General features: G+C 42.8%; 1 protein-coding gene across 2 annotated transcripts; it reads left to right on the top strand.

The window, feature by feature from the left end:
- Positions 1-6,455: 6,455 nt before the first annotated feature.
- Positions 6,456-15,136, top strand: TMEM52B (transmembrane protein 52B). 2 transcript variants are annotated; one of them, XM_084765038.1, is made up of 5 exons: positions 6,456-7,041; positions 8,434-8,477; positions 10,974-11,012; positions 11,500-11,666; positions 13,512-15,136. In XM_084765038.1, exons 1-5 carry the CDS (start codon positions 6,988-6,990, stop codon positions 13,754-13,756), a joined length of 549 nt encoding a protein of 182 aa, XP_084621164.1. In that variant the 5' UTR covers positions 6,456-6,987; the 3' UTR covers positions 13,757-15,136. The 2 variants fall into 2 exon arrangements, with proteins under 2 accessions (XP_084621164.1, XP_084621165.1); XM_084765039.1 differs by lacking the exons at positions 6,456-7,041; positions 8,434-8,477 and adding an exon at positions 10,082-10,179.
- The last annotated feature ends 250 nt before the right edge of the window (positions 15,137-15,386 follow it).

Below are 15,386 nucleotides of genomic sequence, written 5' to 3'. Positions count from 1 at the left end.
TGAGAGAAAAAGTGGAGACACAAAGGGGCTAGATAGAAGAAGAATGGGTGAAGTATCCAGGAAGTTACACAGGTAAACCCACCAATATTGACAGGGTATATAGGATTCCATATCCCTCTTCCATGACCTATTGTTTTTGTTTTCCCTCTTCTTATGTAGGATATCTAGCACAAGATAAAAACAACTTATTTGCTATTTAAAGTTTTTGTCTACACAGTTCATAAAACAGCCCAAACGCAGAGCCAACACAATCTTATCAAAGATCAGCATTTTAAAAAACCAATTCCCTTTCTTACCTACTTACTCCCTACCATTGTTTCTTAGATGAGGAGTGAATGAGAGAAAAAAAAGATGGGATCATCATTGGATAAATTCAATTTCCAAAGCGATCTCTTCACTTTTACTTTCACTGAGATTTAGTAGAATCTCAGAAAATTTCTCATGAAGATGAATTCATAAATACTGAAATCACACTATAATGGTAAGGGCACTTTATTATTTCTACAGACTCGCTTACCTCAGACATTATTAATATCACAAAAAATGAACTTCACAGTGACTTATGTTTTAACTATTTTAAGTGTGCTGCTTGATGTGGCTTTAAGTACCCTCACATTGTTATGCAGCTGTCACCACGAGCCACCTCCACAATATTCCCATCTTTTCTAGCTGAAAACACTCTCACTGTGATGGCTCATGCCTTACCCGGACCACTTGGGTGCCTAGGCAGAGTGTGTGGAGACGGAGGTTATGTCATGCAGCTATTTCCTCTGAATTAAAAAACATTTCTTTATGGATGAGATGGGGAAGCTCATAAGATACCGTAGCTTCGTGGTGCTAGAAGATCAAAGTCATAACATCTGTAAGACCTCCACCCCCTTTGCAATGTAATAAACACAATCAACAACTGAAATATTATAGGGAGACTCTTCAGAGGAGGGCTGCCTTCGAGGTGAGCAAAGAGCTTCAAGGTTAGCTTCACAAATCTACACCTATACTGGGTTGGGATTTTTAGTGATAAAGCTGCCTGAAAATTACTCATGTTCCTGCAAGTGACCCCAGTAATCCGTTGGTTTACTCAGCTAGACTTGGGTGGAAGTGATTCTTTTATCTGTCCTTGTGCCCTATCTGGGGTGAATAAATTGTGTTCACATCTTGCTGTGAAACATCACACAACAGATAAGCAGAGTAATCAGTAAAGACATCTATTTATATTCGGGGTAAGATTCAAAATCTGAAGGCAAAAAGAATAGAAGCAACTCTCCTCCTCCACTTCCGTACCTTCTCCCTCTGGTCTCCATAGTGGCTTTTACACTGGAATTGTTCCCCCACTTGTCTCTTCAGTCTCCTCAGTCTGCTGGGTAGTGCTACAAATGTAGACTACTCAGCCACTACAGTCACATGAGACAATATTTCCTAAGAAACTTCTGTCTTTATATCTACACTTTCTCTCAATTCTGCTTCTCTAAAGAACACTACTGAGTACTTCCTGGTAATTCCACTGACCACTTCCTGTTTCTCCTGGAAGTCAACCACATGTTTTCTGTTTTTATGAATTTTGATACTGCACTTTTTGTCAGATTTCTAAATCCTTAACAAAATACCTGAGGTAATCATTGTTCAAGAGAAAAGGTTTTTGTTGGCTCATGGTTTCAGAGATCTCATCAAACTACGGTCAGCTCTCTTTCACTCTTAGTGCGACAGAACATCAGCACAAAAAGATGCTCAGTCCATGTAAGTAGGGAAGGAAGCAATCTCACTCAACAACCTGTTTCCAAGACCTCTCGTTGGTTCCACACTCTCCTAACAATGGGCAGAAGCCAGCAAGCAGCCCTTCAACACACGAGCCTCAGTGAATATTCACTCTCTGAGACAGCATATTTCAGGTAAGTGGAAGCATTCACCAGTTTTCATTTTATGTTTGATGTATTTATTCTTTTATTTATTTGTTTACTTTTTTAGAAAGTAGGTTTCTCTTTGTAGCCTTGGCTGTCTTGGACTCACTTTATAGAGCAGGCTGGACTTGAATTCAGAGCAATCCACCTGCCTCTGCCTCACCAGACTTATCTTACTGAGCATCATGTCTTCAAGTTTCCTCCATATTACAGAATAGCTTAGAATTCCTTTTCTTTGTGTATAACACACTTTATTTATCTTTTCATCTGTTCGTATGAGTTTATGGTTGGCTTGTTGTTATTATTGTTGTTTGTTTGTTTGGATTTTTGCTTGTCTGTTTGCTTTGTTTTTCTTTTGAGGCAGGGTCTCATTGGGTAGTCCTGGCTTGCAACTCACTAGGTAGACCAGGTTTACTAATACTCATAGAGATCTTCTTGTCTCTGTCTTCCAAGTTCTGTGACTAAAGGTGACACAGCACCACCACACCTGGACTTTTCTCATGCTCTTAAACATCTACAGAAATATTTCCAGGAAACTGTACAGACTTAAAGGAATTCAGGATGCTCCTGGTTTCATGCCTCAGTAGAACTGCTTGTCTTTGAACATCTGCTTTCAGAGCTATAACTTAAAATGTAGAAAGGTCACAGCACACATGATCTCATACACAAGGAATTATTGCAGGCACGTGAGTAGTTGCTAAAGCCTTCTTCTTTCATGTCTATCTCTGTGCTCATCATAAAGACTTAAAGAAGCATTCGTTAGTTTGTCTAGGAGTGGGGACTGTGAGACTTCCCATTTCCATGTTAGCGTGTCTTTCGGTGTGGTCCTTGTTCAGGTCTAGTTTATACACTGTATTTTTAAGGTATCATGAGTGATGTTAATGCTGAGAGAGGTAGAAATAATCTTCAGGGATGAGGCCCTCATCAGTTATCCAATATCATGTGGTCAGTCCTGAAACCATGTACTTACAAGTAACACTAAATGAACTTAGCAGGGTCTCTCTCTCTCTCTCTCTCTCTCTCTCTCTCTCTCTCTCTCTCTCTCTCTCTCTCCCTCCCTCTCTCTCTCTCTCTCCCCCTGTGTATGTGTGTGTATTAGCCTTGCAGAATCCCAAGCAATGGACCCAGCTAAGCTTCACATATTTGTGTTGCCCTAAACTGTTGCTCACACAATTTGTAGAATGAGCTACATGGAATATAAGCCATACATCCTTTGATAAGTATACACATATACTTAAAGAACAATTAAAGAGAAAGAGGACTTATATTTGAGAGAGAGTAGAAGTGGGTATATAAGGATGGTTAGGGTAAAAAAGAAAAGGAGTAAATTATGTAATTATATTTTAATTAAAAGATTTAAAGAAATATGATTATATTAATCCTACAATCACTGAGAAATACATTCTGCCTAAGAGAGCTTACAAGTGTGTTCTCTGCTAAGACAGCCTTCCAGCAAGGATGTTACTATGGAGACACTTTGATCCCAGCCTTGTAGAATCCCAAGCAATGGATCCAGCTAAGCTTCCTCCATACTGGTGTTAAACTATTGTTCATACAATATGTAGAATGAGCTCCACGGAATATAAACCATATAATCTTTGATAAACTGAATGCTTTTGTCTTGTTTACCTTTCATGAGTTTAGTACAAAGCTCTGATCAACAACACTGCACAAAGCGGAAGTTGTGGCACATGCTTGTAATCCCAGCACTGGAAGGTAAGGCAAGACCAGAAGTCAAAGTCACTTTTACCTACATAAACAATTCGAGGTCAGACAGGAAACCCTTTCTCAAGGAAGGAAAAAAAAACCTTATTTAATCCTGTTAGGAATTTTCAATGTCTAAATATCTATGCTATGATCTTGGCTCTTAAAACGCAGAAACTTCCTAGTGAAACACCCAGGAGTTTCAGAATGAAATTGAATTCTGCAACCTTCTCTCTTCTTGAAGCCGTGGTCATAGCTCAACCCACTGCTCAGCCATGTACAATTGGATGTTGGTGGCTCAGAGTCCCAATAGTCCTGGGGGTGCTACCTGACAGCTAAGGTCAAGAGGAGACTAATCAAAGGAACCACAAGTTAGCAATCCTTTGGCTACACTTGTTAGGATGGTTGTATAACAAGTCCCTGAAGCATAGGCGAAGAGGTCAGTGTATGTGTGCATCCTTCACAACCTGAGTATAAGCTAATGATTCACAAACTTTAATGGAACGGGGTTATGTTGACTGGTAATGAGAATATTCCCAACTTCCCCAGCTCAGTGCCCTTCTGTCCTTATACCACGAAAACCTTCAGCTTTCTCCTATGAAGGATCTATCCTCTACCATCATTTCCTACTTAAAGGCTGTGGTGGAACCCATCAGAGGACACTGACACATTAGAATAAGTAAATGAAGATTGATCTCCTTAGGGGACAAAGCAGAAACGGTAGCAATGATTCTGAAAAAGAAAAACAACAAGGCAGTCATTAACAGAAGCCTGTTTTGTTCAGGCCTGTTTAGAAGCTTGGGGGCAAGAAAGATGATTGCAATCATGTGGCCAGAAATCGCCATGGGGAGGGGGGTAGAGTCATTGGGAAACCTGTTCATGCAGGTGAAGACTGGTGAGGGTAGGAAAAGTAATGGCCTGGCTAGCCATGGGAACGGTTCAAGAAAAAAAGAGTCTTAGAAAGGCATATTGCAATCTAGAGGGCTCTAGCAGAAAGACAAACAGAACAGGCAGAGTGGACGTTTATGACCTGGCATATTGGAAGGAACCATTACATGTAAGACGGAGCTGAATTAAAAGCATCTTAACTAGCATCAAATACTCGCCATTAGAACTGTAGTATGCATCATAAAGATTTATTATTATTATTATTATTATTTTTTTTTAGTTTACTTGTATGAGCATTTCGCTTTGTGTATATATTGCTTACCACCTATTGGCCTGGTGCCTGAGGAAGACAGAAGAGGGTATCAGATCCCCCTGGAACTGAAGCTACAGTTCATGAGCCACCATGTGGGTGCTGAGAACCAAACTGCTTTTTATACCAAATCAACCTAAGTTGGCAGAGAGATGGAATGAATTGCCCAAGATCCCACACCTAATGGGGGTCAAACGGGTCATTGCCCCAAGTCCCTGAGCTATGTTCTTAGCCAGGGCAGTTTACTGGATTTCCTACAAGAAAAGGAAAAGGGTGGCATTCATGAGATTTTCCACTACATGGTGTTTAAAGAGAAATATTCCACAGAAGATGCTTCCTTGGCCCCGATTTTCCTTTTTCTATGAAACAACAGCTGATGCAAGTTCAGTGGTCATTTCTTATGCTCCTACCATAAAAGAAAGAGCAGTAAGGACCAGGCCTAGCAAAAAGGCTGTAACTAAATTCCTACTCTTTGGTCCTACAAAAATACCTTCTGTCTCATTGCATTTTCTATTGAAATCTGTTTGTTTATTTATTTGTTTGTTTTGAGACAGGGTTTCTTTGTGTAGCCTTGGCTGTCCTGGACTCCCTTTGTAGGCCAGGCTGGCCTTGAACTCACAGCGATTCACCTGCCTCTGCCTTCCGAGTGTGGGGATTAAATGGATGTGCCACCATGCCAGGCAGTTCTATTGAAATCTGAAAAACATTTTTCACTCAAGAGGCTATATTATTAAAAAGAAATAGATAGGCCTGGAAAGGGCAACATTGTACCAGGGAGTTCTCATACTGTTTGATTTCCTTAGCAAAGAAAAGGAAAGTGTTTATATTCTTCATTGCTATGTCACATCATCACAGTGTGATCACATGGTGTGCAGGGTGGGGGTGGGGGGGGCTTGAGTACGATGGAGGCCACCCCTAAGCCTCCTCTCATCAGAACCCCACCCTCACAGCCTCCCCTCACCAGGACTGCCCCCGCAGCCTTTCCTCATCAATTAGAAAGCAGCTGAAATCTGTTTTTGCTCAATCTTGCGAAATGGACATGTCACTGTAAACTAAACTGAGTGTTCTTACTTACTACTTTGCGCTGGGTAAAGGAATCCTGCTTAAATGTCGGTCATTTGTATGGTACTCATTGGTTCCACACAATGTTTTTCCTTATAGCCATTTTATATCCTTTCTGCATGGTGTGCTTTTTAAAAAATGTGACTTTAAGTTTTATTTCATTGTTGATAATATGTTTTTTTGAGATGACAGTCTTGCTGTTTCCTAGGGTAGTCTTGCTTTTCTGAACTAGATCCAAATGATCCTCCTGCCTCAGCCTCCTGAAGACAGAAGCACAGTTGTACACACAGTGCATGGTTGAGAGTGGTGGGGACTGGGAGAGAGACAGAGAAACAGGGGGGCTATCTTGGAAACCAGTTGTTAAAACTATGCCCCTGTGTCTAACTGACACTGAAGTAGATCGGAGGCTGACACCATTGGTAGCACCTGGAACTTGTAGTTTTCAAAAACCTATGTCCTACTGTAAAGAGGGGATGGCTCTGTAGCTCACTTGGAATCCTGCAGTCCTACCGAGTGGCTGCAATAAATGGTCCAGATCTACAGGGTTGATTATCAACATAGTGAGGGGAAGGTTCCAAGGAGCACGAGGGAGGATGCCAATCACACGGAGACGGGGGTGGAGGGAGATTGGCGGAGTGACTTTCAGACTTGAGCGGTCACCCGGGAGCCAAGAGTGTAACCAGTTTACTGATGAACACAGGAATCCATCTGGTCACTTGCAATCGGCCTTCAACCCATTTCAAGTGCAAGACTCTCATTATAGACTGGAAAACTCTAATTCAGAGGACGAATGCATTCTTCTTGAACGCCTCTCTGTTGGGAGCAGAAAGAGAAAGATTAAATACACGGGGAAAGTTTGATAGCAGAAAGGAAAGGAAGCGGGAGCAAATGTGGAGACCATGTGACGAGAAATAGAGAAAGAGAAGGAAACGGAGAGGGAAAAGGGAACATAAACCCTATTATATAAAGCCGAAGGGACTAAATTAGGGGAGGGGGAGACTGATTTACTGCTGAGAAAAAAAAGTTCTCCTTAGGAATTCTGGACCACGACGTTCCACATGGCAACGAGCATGGAAAATACACAGCAGATGCACCCGGTGTGACTCCCTGGGCCAGGTGATCAGCCTAATGGCCACCCAGGCCCGAGCGGCAGTGGCCTCTGGCCTGGTGTATTTCATGCAGGTAAGTTCAACTGTGAAAAGGTGAGGAGAATCTTTCTGTTGCTTATTTCTTTTAGCTATATTGACTCTGGGAGGAAATAGATGGAATAAACAAAACACCTGCAGAAACTAGAAGATAGTGAGGAAAGAGTGCCACACTGTTCTCTTGGTAGTAGGGGAGGGGTCTCACAGAAGTGTGTGTGTGTGTGTGTGTGTGTGTGTGTGTGTGTGTGTGTGTATGTGTGTGTGTGTGACTGAATGATGCCTGTGGAAAGGTGGAAAGAGCGACAGAATTTAAGACAATCAGAGATGTTACATGCTGTTACACCTTGCTTTAACAAGAGGGCTGGTATTTATCCATTGAGGCATCTCTCTAGCACCATAGGACTCTCTAAACACTTTATTTTACCCCTCTGTGAAAGAGAAGCCTGTGAGTCATGCATTAGCTGAGAAAAGGGTCAGCAGACTGAGGCATTCTGGACAAACACCAGGGCCAAGTTCACATAGCTAGGAAGACTAGCAGGGAAAGACATTGCAGAAACTAGGCTGTATCACATTCCTGTGCTGGGAGCTGGTTGTCTACTTTACTTCCTACAAAAATTAACAATATATGAAAGAACATTTTTCCTTTCTTTTCTCTTCTCTTTTTTTCTCTCCTCTCCTCTTCTCTCTCTGTCTCTCTCTTTGTATCTATCTCTCTGTCTCTGTCTCTGTCTCTCTGTCTCGCTCTCTGTCTCTCTGGAGAGAGAGCAAGACAGAGAAAGAGAGAGAGAGAGAGAGAGAGAGAGAGAGAGAGAGAGAGAGAGAGAGAGAGAGTTTCTCTGTATAGCCTGGCTGTCCTGGACTTGCTTTGTAAACCAGGCTGGCCTTGAACTCACAGAGATCAAACTTCCTCTGCCTCCCCAAGTGCTGGGATTACAGGTGTGTCCCACCACACCCAGTATACATTTTTCTTATTTGTTCTCTTGACTTCCTCTTTTCCTTCTCTTCTTTTCCCTTCTTTCTTTAGAACGTCATGTCCCTCCATTGCTCTTCTTGTGTGGTGAGTAAGGCTGAAAAAGAACAGTGTAGGGACTTGAGTTCAATTCTCAACTGGGTAGGGACAAGGAAGAGAGACAACCACAGCATCTCAGGGGTCGAGTCAGGAGATTTCTAGGCTCACAAACTGATACGGGGGGTGCCTATCATTCTCAAAGGTAGTGATGTTCAGTCACTACCAAAACCACAAATAAGATCCCTGCTCTTCCAGAAGCATCTGTCATCAGTCAAAAGAATGATCAATGTCACAGTCCGATACAGACCAACCCTGTGTCCTTGTCCTCATCTTTGCAAGTAGGTCTGACCAAGTGTAGCTGTGAAAGCCAGTTGTGATGCTGCGACAATTTCCATGGCTGAAATTGTTTCCTTCCCACAGCTTCCTGGGGCCAGATGTGAAGAGAACTGTGCCAACACTGAACAGTACGTATCTGAGAGTTCAAGCGGGGAAGAAGGAGAGACAGACAAAGCATCAACACCTAAACATAGGCTAAAATGTCAGCAGATAGCCCTGACTTCCCTTTCTACTTAAATGGGCACCGCCTACCACTATAGACATGTGTGTCATCTTAAGTACTCAGAATAACACTACAGGAAGCACTTTTTTTTTTTTGCAAGCCAGTCTCCCCATCAACGTAGCACAATCAGATTAAATATGTGTAGTCAGAGAGATTTGCAACAGGCTTCCTTAGCTGTGCTTTCCAGTGATTCATCAGGACAGACTGGGTTCAAGAGCCAGTCAATGGCTTATCTATTTGGGTGAATTCCCACAAAAGCATGCCCACTTCAACTCCAAAGCACTTTCTGGTTTCAAGTAAGGACAGACAACAATCCAGCTCATGCTGAGAGAAAACACACCCTTTGCCATAGAATCATTTTCCTGAAACCAACTCTGCTAGATGTAAGGAGAATTAAGTAGTTAGGATCACCTTAATTACTTGGCATACATATATCTGATACTGGCTAGGTGACATTGAGGATTCAGATGTCTGTCACCACTTGGAATCTAACATAGAAGTGAAAGGCTTTGAATAAGATGATACATTGTTCCCGGGAAAATACAAACTGCATTTTCTATGAAAGTGTGACCAAAGATGGAATGCAAAAATAGGAGTGAGTATAAATTAAGTAGTAAGTTTGTTTATTTATTTATTTATTTATTTATTTATTTATTTATTATAATGAAAAGCTGGTCCATCTCTAGAGACACATGCATTTCTTCTTTCCACCTCTGACTTGCTCTTTTAGTCTCTCCTACACAGTCCTCCTTGTGAGGCTGGCCTCTCCCTTTGCCCCCTTCCTGTTTGCTCTTGGTGGACGTGCCCAGTAGTTCTGAGCTTAGATGTGAATGTGTGGCCCTTCTTAGGCAGAGGATGTGGCAAGGACTTGTGAAATACACATTACAAACATGACTTCTTTCAAGCCCTTAACTGAAATTTTCCTGATGTGTACATTTTATTGACCTCACATGAGACCAGACAGAAAGGGAGAAAGGGGAAAAGCGAGCTTCACAAGGAGGACTGCATGGGAGAAGCCTAAAACCGTGAAAGGCGTGTGTCTTTAAAGATACACCAGTTTAATGTTCGTGTCTGTTTTCAAAGCCACTCTTTATACATTTCTAAGCCTAGTTCTTCTTCATTTATTTGTTTGTTTGTTTCTTCAGCCAGGGTTTCTCTGTGTAGCTGTTCTGAGCTCACTTTTTGTAGACCTGGCTGGCCTCAAACTCACAGAGATCTGCCTGTCTCTGCCTCCCCAAGTGTTGGGATTGTAGTTGTGAGCCACCTAGCCCAGCTGCATGCCTAATTCTTTTTTTCCTTTTTAAAATTAATTTATTCATATTACATTTCAATGTTATCCATCGCTTGTATCCTCCCATTCCTCCCTCCCTCCCATTTTCCCCTTACTCCCCTCCCCTATGACTGTGATTGAGCGGGACTGCCTCCCCCTGTATATGCTCATAGGATATCAGGTCTCTTCTTGGTAGCCTGCTATCCTTCCTCTGAGTGCCACTAGGCCTCCCCATCAAGGGGATGTGGTTAAATATGGGGCACCAGAGTTCGTGTGAAAGTCAGTCCCCATTCTCCACTCAACTGTGGAGAAAGTCCTGTCCATTGGCTAGATCTGGGTAAGGGTTCGAAGTTTACTGCATGTACTGTCTTTGGATGGTGTCATAGCTTGGGCAGAACCCCTGGGCCCAGATCCGCCCATCATAATGTTCTTCTTGTAGGTTTCTAAGACCCTCTGGATCCTTCTATTTCCCCCACTCTCCCATACTTCTCTCACCTAGAGTCCCAGTAGGATGTCCTCCCCCTTTGTCCCACTTTCCTGGTAAGTGAAGACTTTCATGGGACATGCCCCTTGGGCTAATATGCAGATATAAATGAGTATATACCATTTGAGTCCTTCTGCTAATTCTTAACGATCTGTATCACAGCAGCTCACAATAGTCATGGGGACATTTCCTTTTCCTTTTTTTTTTTTTTTTTATGAACTTGGAAAGAATTAGGTTTCATTGTGGAGTTTTTCAAACAAAATCCATTGTATTTGTTTCTCTCCTCTTCTTTCCTAGCTGCTCCCCCTACTCTTAATTCTTTTCAGGGCCACTCTTTTTAATGCAGTTTTTTACTATTAAAATGCTTTACACGGCAATGCCACCTGTGTTATAGAACTATTCAGCTTGTTACATTGGGGTTTTTAAAAAAATAAATTTTAGCTAAACACAATAGTGTTTGCCTTTAATCCCAGCACTGAGGGGGCAGAGAGGCAGATGGGCCGGCCTGATCTACACAGTGAGTTCCAGGCCAGCCAAGGCTACCAAGCGAGACAATGTTTTTAATTATAACATAGTGTTAAATATAGCAGCATGATAATTGCCACTCACACTGTTGATTTTTAACGGAGTTCATTCTTTCTCCATAGCTGCCTGACCACCGACTGGGTACACCTCTGGTATATATGGTAAGTTTGAGTCATATAACACCCTCAAAGAGACTTCATTTCACACATGCACCCCTTTTTAAGTTTTTCATATGCCAGTTAGTTATTAGTGTGAATAGAAAACACAGCTGTATTTCAAAGTAAGGCTTCCTTAGTTCATCTCTAGCCTGTGTGACAATATTCCATAGTTCCCTATTTCAGTACAGTCTCTTCAGCCAACATCAAAAAGATTAGAGAGCCCTTCCCCGGCACGTACTTAAGAAATACTTCTGCACAGTGAAGTAAGAGCCAGCCCTCCAAATTACCTTCAGTGTTGTTTGCTCTCATGACTGACATCGTTTTGCTGGAAAAATCAATGACCGGTAGATGCAAAACGAAAACGCAATTGAAGTTTATTAGTGTTCTCTAAAAGCTGAACAGTGATCATGATGGGAGGGTAATGGGTAGTTATGCCACAGCCGGGAAACCAGTTGGCCAGAGCACAGACTTGTCGGGTGGGCTCCTGCAGGTTGCTGGTGGTAGTTGGTGCACTGCTGCTCCTGTGTGGCTTGACTTCAGTGTGCCTCCGCTGCTGTCTGAGCCATCCTGAAAACGGAGATGATGGGGTCCCACCACCTTATGAAGTGACCGTCATTGCTTTTGACCACGACAGCACTCTCCAGAGTACCATCACATGTGAGTGCACTCAACTTAGAACACCAAGATGGAGGCTTCAGGTTTAAAGACAATCTAGGAGGTTTGGGTGTGTAGGGCCACCTGCCAACCTGCCCTGAGTTTTGGGGAACTCAATGTAATTTTAATCTGGGCTGTCACCGATGCCTGTATTCTCAAGTTTAGGGCTGATGATAAATGGATAAACAAAGAAAAATACTGGAGCAAAAGTTTGCGTGATTTCCTTCCTTCCTTCGTTTCTTCCTTCCTTCCCTTGTTTCTTCCTTCCTTCCCTCCTTCCTTCCTTGCTTTCTTCTTTCCTTTTTTCCAAAGCAGGGTCTCATGTAGCCCAGGCTGGTCCCTTATTCTTCTGCTTCCCTCTTTCCCCGCAGGAGTGCTGGAATTAAAGGTACCACCACCATACCTAGCTACATTCTTTCTGTTTTTCTTAAATTTTTTCAGTGATGTTGGGTCTGGAACCCAGGATGGCACACAAGATGGACAATTATGCTAGTGCTGAGATCTTCTAGACTTGTAGTGGTTTTTATTTCAAGAAATTGTTTTGCCAAGTTAGCAGGTTTTGCAGGTTAGCCGTAAATTTACTCCATTGGTCAGGCAGGCCTTAAGCATATAATCCTGCTACCTCTGCCTCTAAAATGGCTGGGATTATAGACCTGCACTACCAGGCCTGGATTGCACTATATTATTTTATATGTCCAAAGAAATTGGTGGATTACATTTTCAATTTGTTATTCTTCAACCCTTGGGATGCTAAATTATAGCCCCAACACCTCTTAGATGATTATAGTAGGACATTTTCCTTTACCATCCTCTGTTCTGTTCTGTGTGTTTACCTATTTATTTTTTACTATATCTACCATGTATCATCTATATATCTCTATATCTATCCATCTATCATCTATATACCTATTTACCTACCTATCTTCTATTTATTTATTTGAGTCAGGGTCACTATGTAGTACTGGCTGTCCCCATATAGGCCATGTAGGCCAGGCTGGCTTTGAACTCAGAGAATCACATGCCTCTATTTCCTGAGTGCTAAGATTAAAGACATGTTCCACTATGCCTAGCTCTCCCTCTGTTATTTTCCCCCATTAATTTATTTAATCATTTTACAGCCTGATGGAAGCCACCTCCCTCCTCTCCACCCAGTCCCACCCTCACCTCCTCCACCATGCTGTCCTTCCCTTCTTCTCAGGGAAGAGGAGACTCCCCATGGGTACCAACCCACCCTGGCACATCAAGTCCCAGCAGGACTAACTCCCCCACAGAGGCCAGACAAAGCAGCCCAGCTAGGAGAATAGCTCCCTCTGTTCTTTGTGAAATTATGCTTTTCTTAAATTGAGGCACAAAATCAAGCTGGAAAGACAGGTGATGAGTTACAGTGGCACTTACAGTAAAGAAGAGCAACATCTGTGACTGACAAATGACAAATAAGTCAGAAATAAGTATTTGAAAGGGGTTAGTAGTATTGGGAGGCTAGTAGGGGTCTACATCTGAAAGAGGGCTCTAGGGTAGAACTCAGCAAAACAGTGCTTGACTAGCTTGTGTGAGGCCTTGGGCTTGCTTCCTAGCACAGCAAAATAGGAAAAAAACCTGAAAGGAGGGATGAACTGTGGAAATGCAACTCAGTTTATTCAACAGCGGGGAAGGCAGGTTCTCCTGGCTGTGTGCAGTCATAAATAATCTTTGCAAGGTGTTTGTAAACTGTGTCAAAGTTTGTGGCAATGAGTTTGGACAGGAGTGAAAGGCAAAGAGATGGCATTAAGTGAGATATAAATCTCTCATGTCTGAGGACATCATCTTTGGACTTCATCACCTCTACACCAGTTCCGTCTTCCTTTACAGCTCTGCAGTCCATGTTTGGTCCTGCGGCGCGGAGAATCCTGGCAGTGGCTCACGCACACAGCTCCCTGGGCCAGCTGCCCTCCTCTGTGGACACACTCCCAGGCTATGATGAGGCTCTCCGCATGAGCCGCTTCACAGTGGCAAGGTGTGGGCAGAAAGCTCCCGACTTACCCTCAGTCCCAGAGGAAAAGCAACTGCCTCCTAGAGGGAAGGAGTCTCCTCAGACAGAAGCCCCACCACACTGATGGGGATGCTGATGGTATTCCGAATAACCAAGGCATCCTCGGGAGTCTGGAACGGTCCCCAGATACATGAAATGCTTTGTGTTGTACCACACAGAAAGGTTCAGGATGCCATCTAGACATTGTTCTGTCAACAAGAAGGTTCAAGTTTTCACTCTTCATTCACAACAATCTGCCTTTTCAATGTCTAATGGAACTCTCGCTCCTTATTCACAGTTAGAAGTTTGCATCTCACCTCTAGCTATAGTGATCACTACCAAAACAGGGGAACATTAAGGTGTTTCAAATTCCTTCGACTATGGCATGCCCATAATGTTCCTTTAACAACTTTAACCCCATGATACTTCAAATTGCTCTTCCCTCTGCTTGACTGTGGTAACCTTGAAGGGAAACAGACCATAAGCACAGCCATTGACATCAGTGCACCAAAACACATGCATCTTTCCTTCGAGGAAACAACCATCATCACTACGCTGAGCAACGATGGCCACTTTGTACACCATATAATCCCCACCTGGATTTGCTGATTGCAGGGCTACGAGTACTGATATGAGTGAAGAGACTATAATAGAGTATGTGCCACGTGTCAAAACCTTCCTATCACGTTGGTCCTACTCACAAATAGGATACATTGTAGAGAGTGTAGTAATGGTCTACCAACTCTTCAATGCTTTGGCCTGCACATGCACACATACACATGTGCACGTGCGCAAGCACACACACACACACACACACACACACACACACACACACACACACACACACACACACACACACACACACACACACCAGGCACACATGTACCCACTCTTTTCAGACTCTAAGGAAAAAGCATTGCTTTGCTTCTTAAGTTCCTGTTTTTAGCATGTAAAGTCTAGAGTGACTCATCTGATGGATGCTGCCACCTAGTGGAACTATAGTTGAAAATACATTCACTCCCTTGCACTCATCTGCACCTTTTCCGTTCTCAGTTCTCAGGGCTACTCTAAGGCTGGGTCTTTTGAAGGTAGCACCCTATAAAGTAAGTGCCAACCTGTCCTGATCAAGCACTACCTTCCAAACTACTGTCATTACCATCAAGGAAGTGAGATGCACCCTGAAAAAAAAAACCTCAAATCTTGAAAGTTACTCAAATCTTGGAAGAAGGCTCTTCTCATGCGCACATGCACATCAAAGAACACAAACGCACAAGGCACAATTTGTAAAGTAGTGTATGTATTCCTCCTGTTGTCATCTGCTCTTCAGTGTCCTGTGGTGATTCCACTGAGAATTGTGTTCTGGTTTGTCCTTCTGCCTGCCTGCTATGTCACTGTAAAGCCAAGCCTAAAGTGCCTTTAATTTATCAATAAAAATATCTTGATTGAGATAAACAGCTAAAAATAATCTAATGATTCTTCTGAACATTTGAGTAATTGAGAAAACTGGTTGTTTTGTATGTGCCTAGCTGGGGCGCTCTGGGGAGATAATCAGATGGGGGGGAAGGGATGCTGGTTAGTGCTGCGCCTCATTAAATACATTCTCGCAATGTTCACTGAAGCCCCTAGGGAAGAGCATTGTAATGAGTCTAACCTGCTAGTGGTGAGACTCCTGAATCACCAGCCAGAGTGCTGTTGACCTGTGTGACTTTTTAACA

Source organism: Acomys minous, assembly GCF_964271855.1.
Source record: "Acomys minous genome assembly, chromosome: 17".
Classification (NCBI taxonomy): domain Eukaryota; kingdom Metazoa; phylum Chordata; class Mammalia; order Rodentia; family Muridae; genus Acomys; species Acomys minous.
This window is presented reverse-complemented; position numbering and strand designations above follow the sequence as displayed.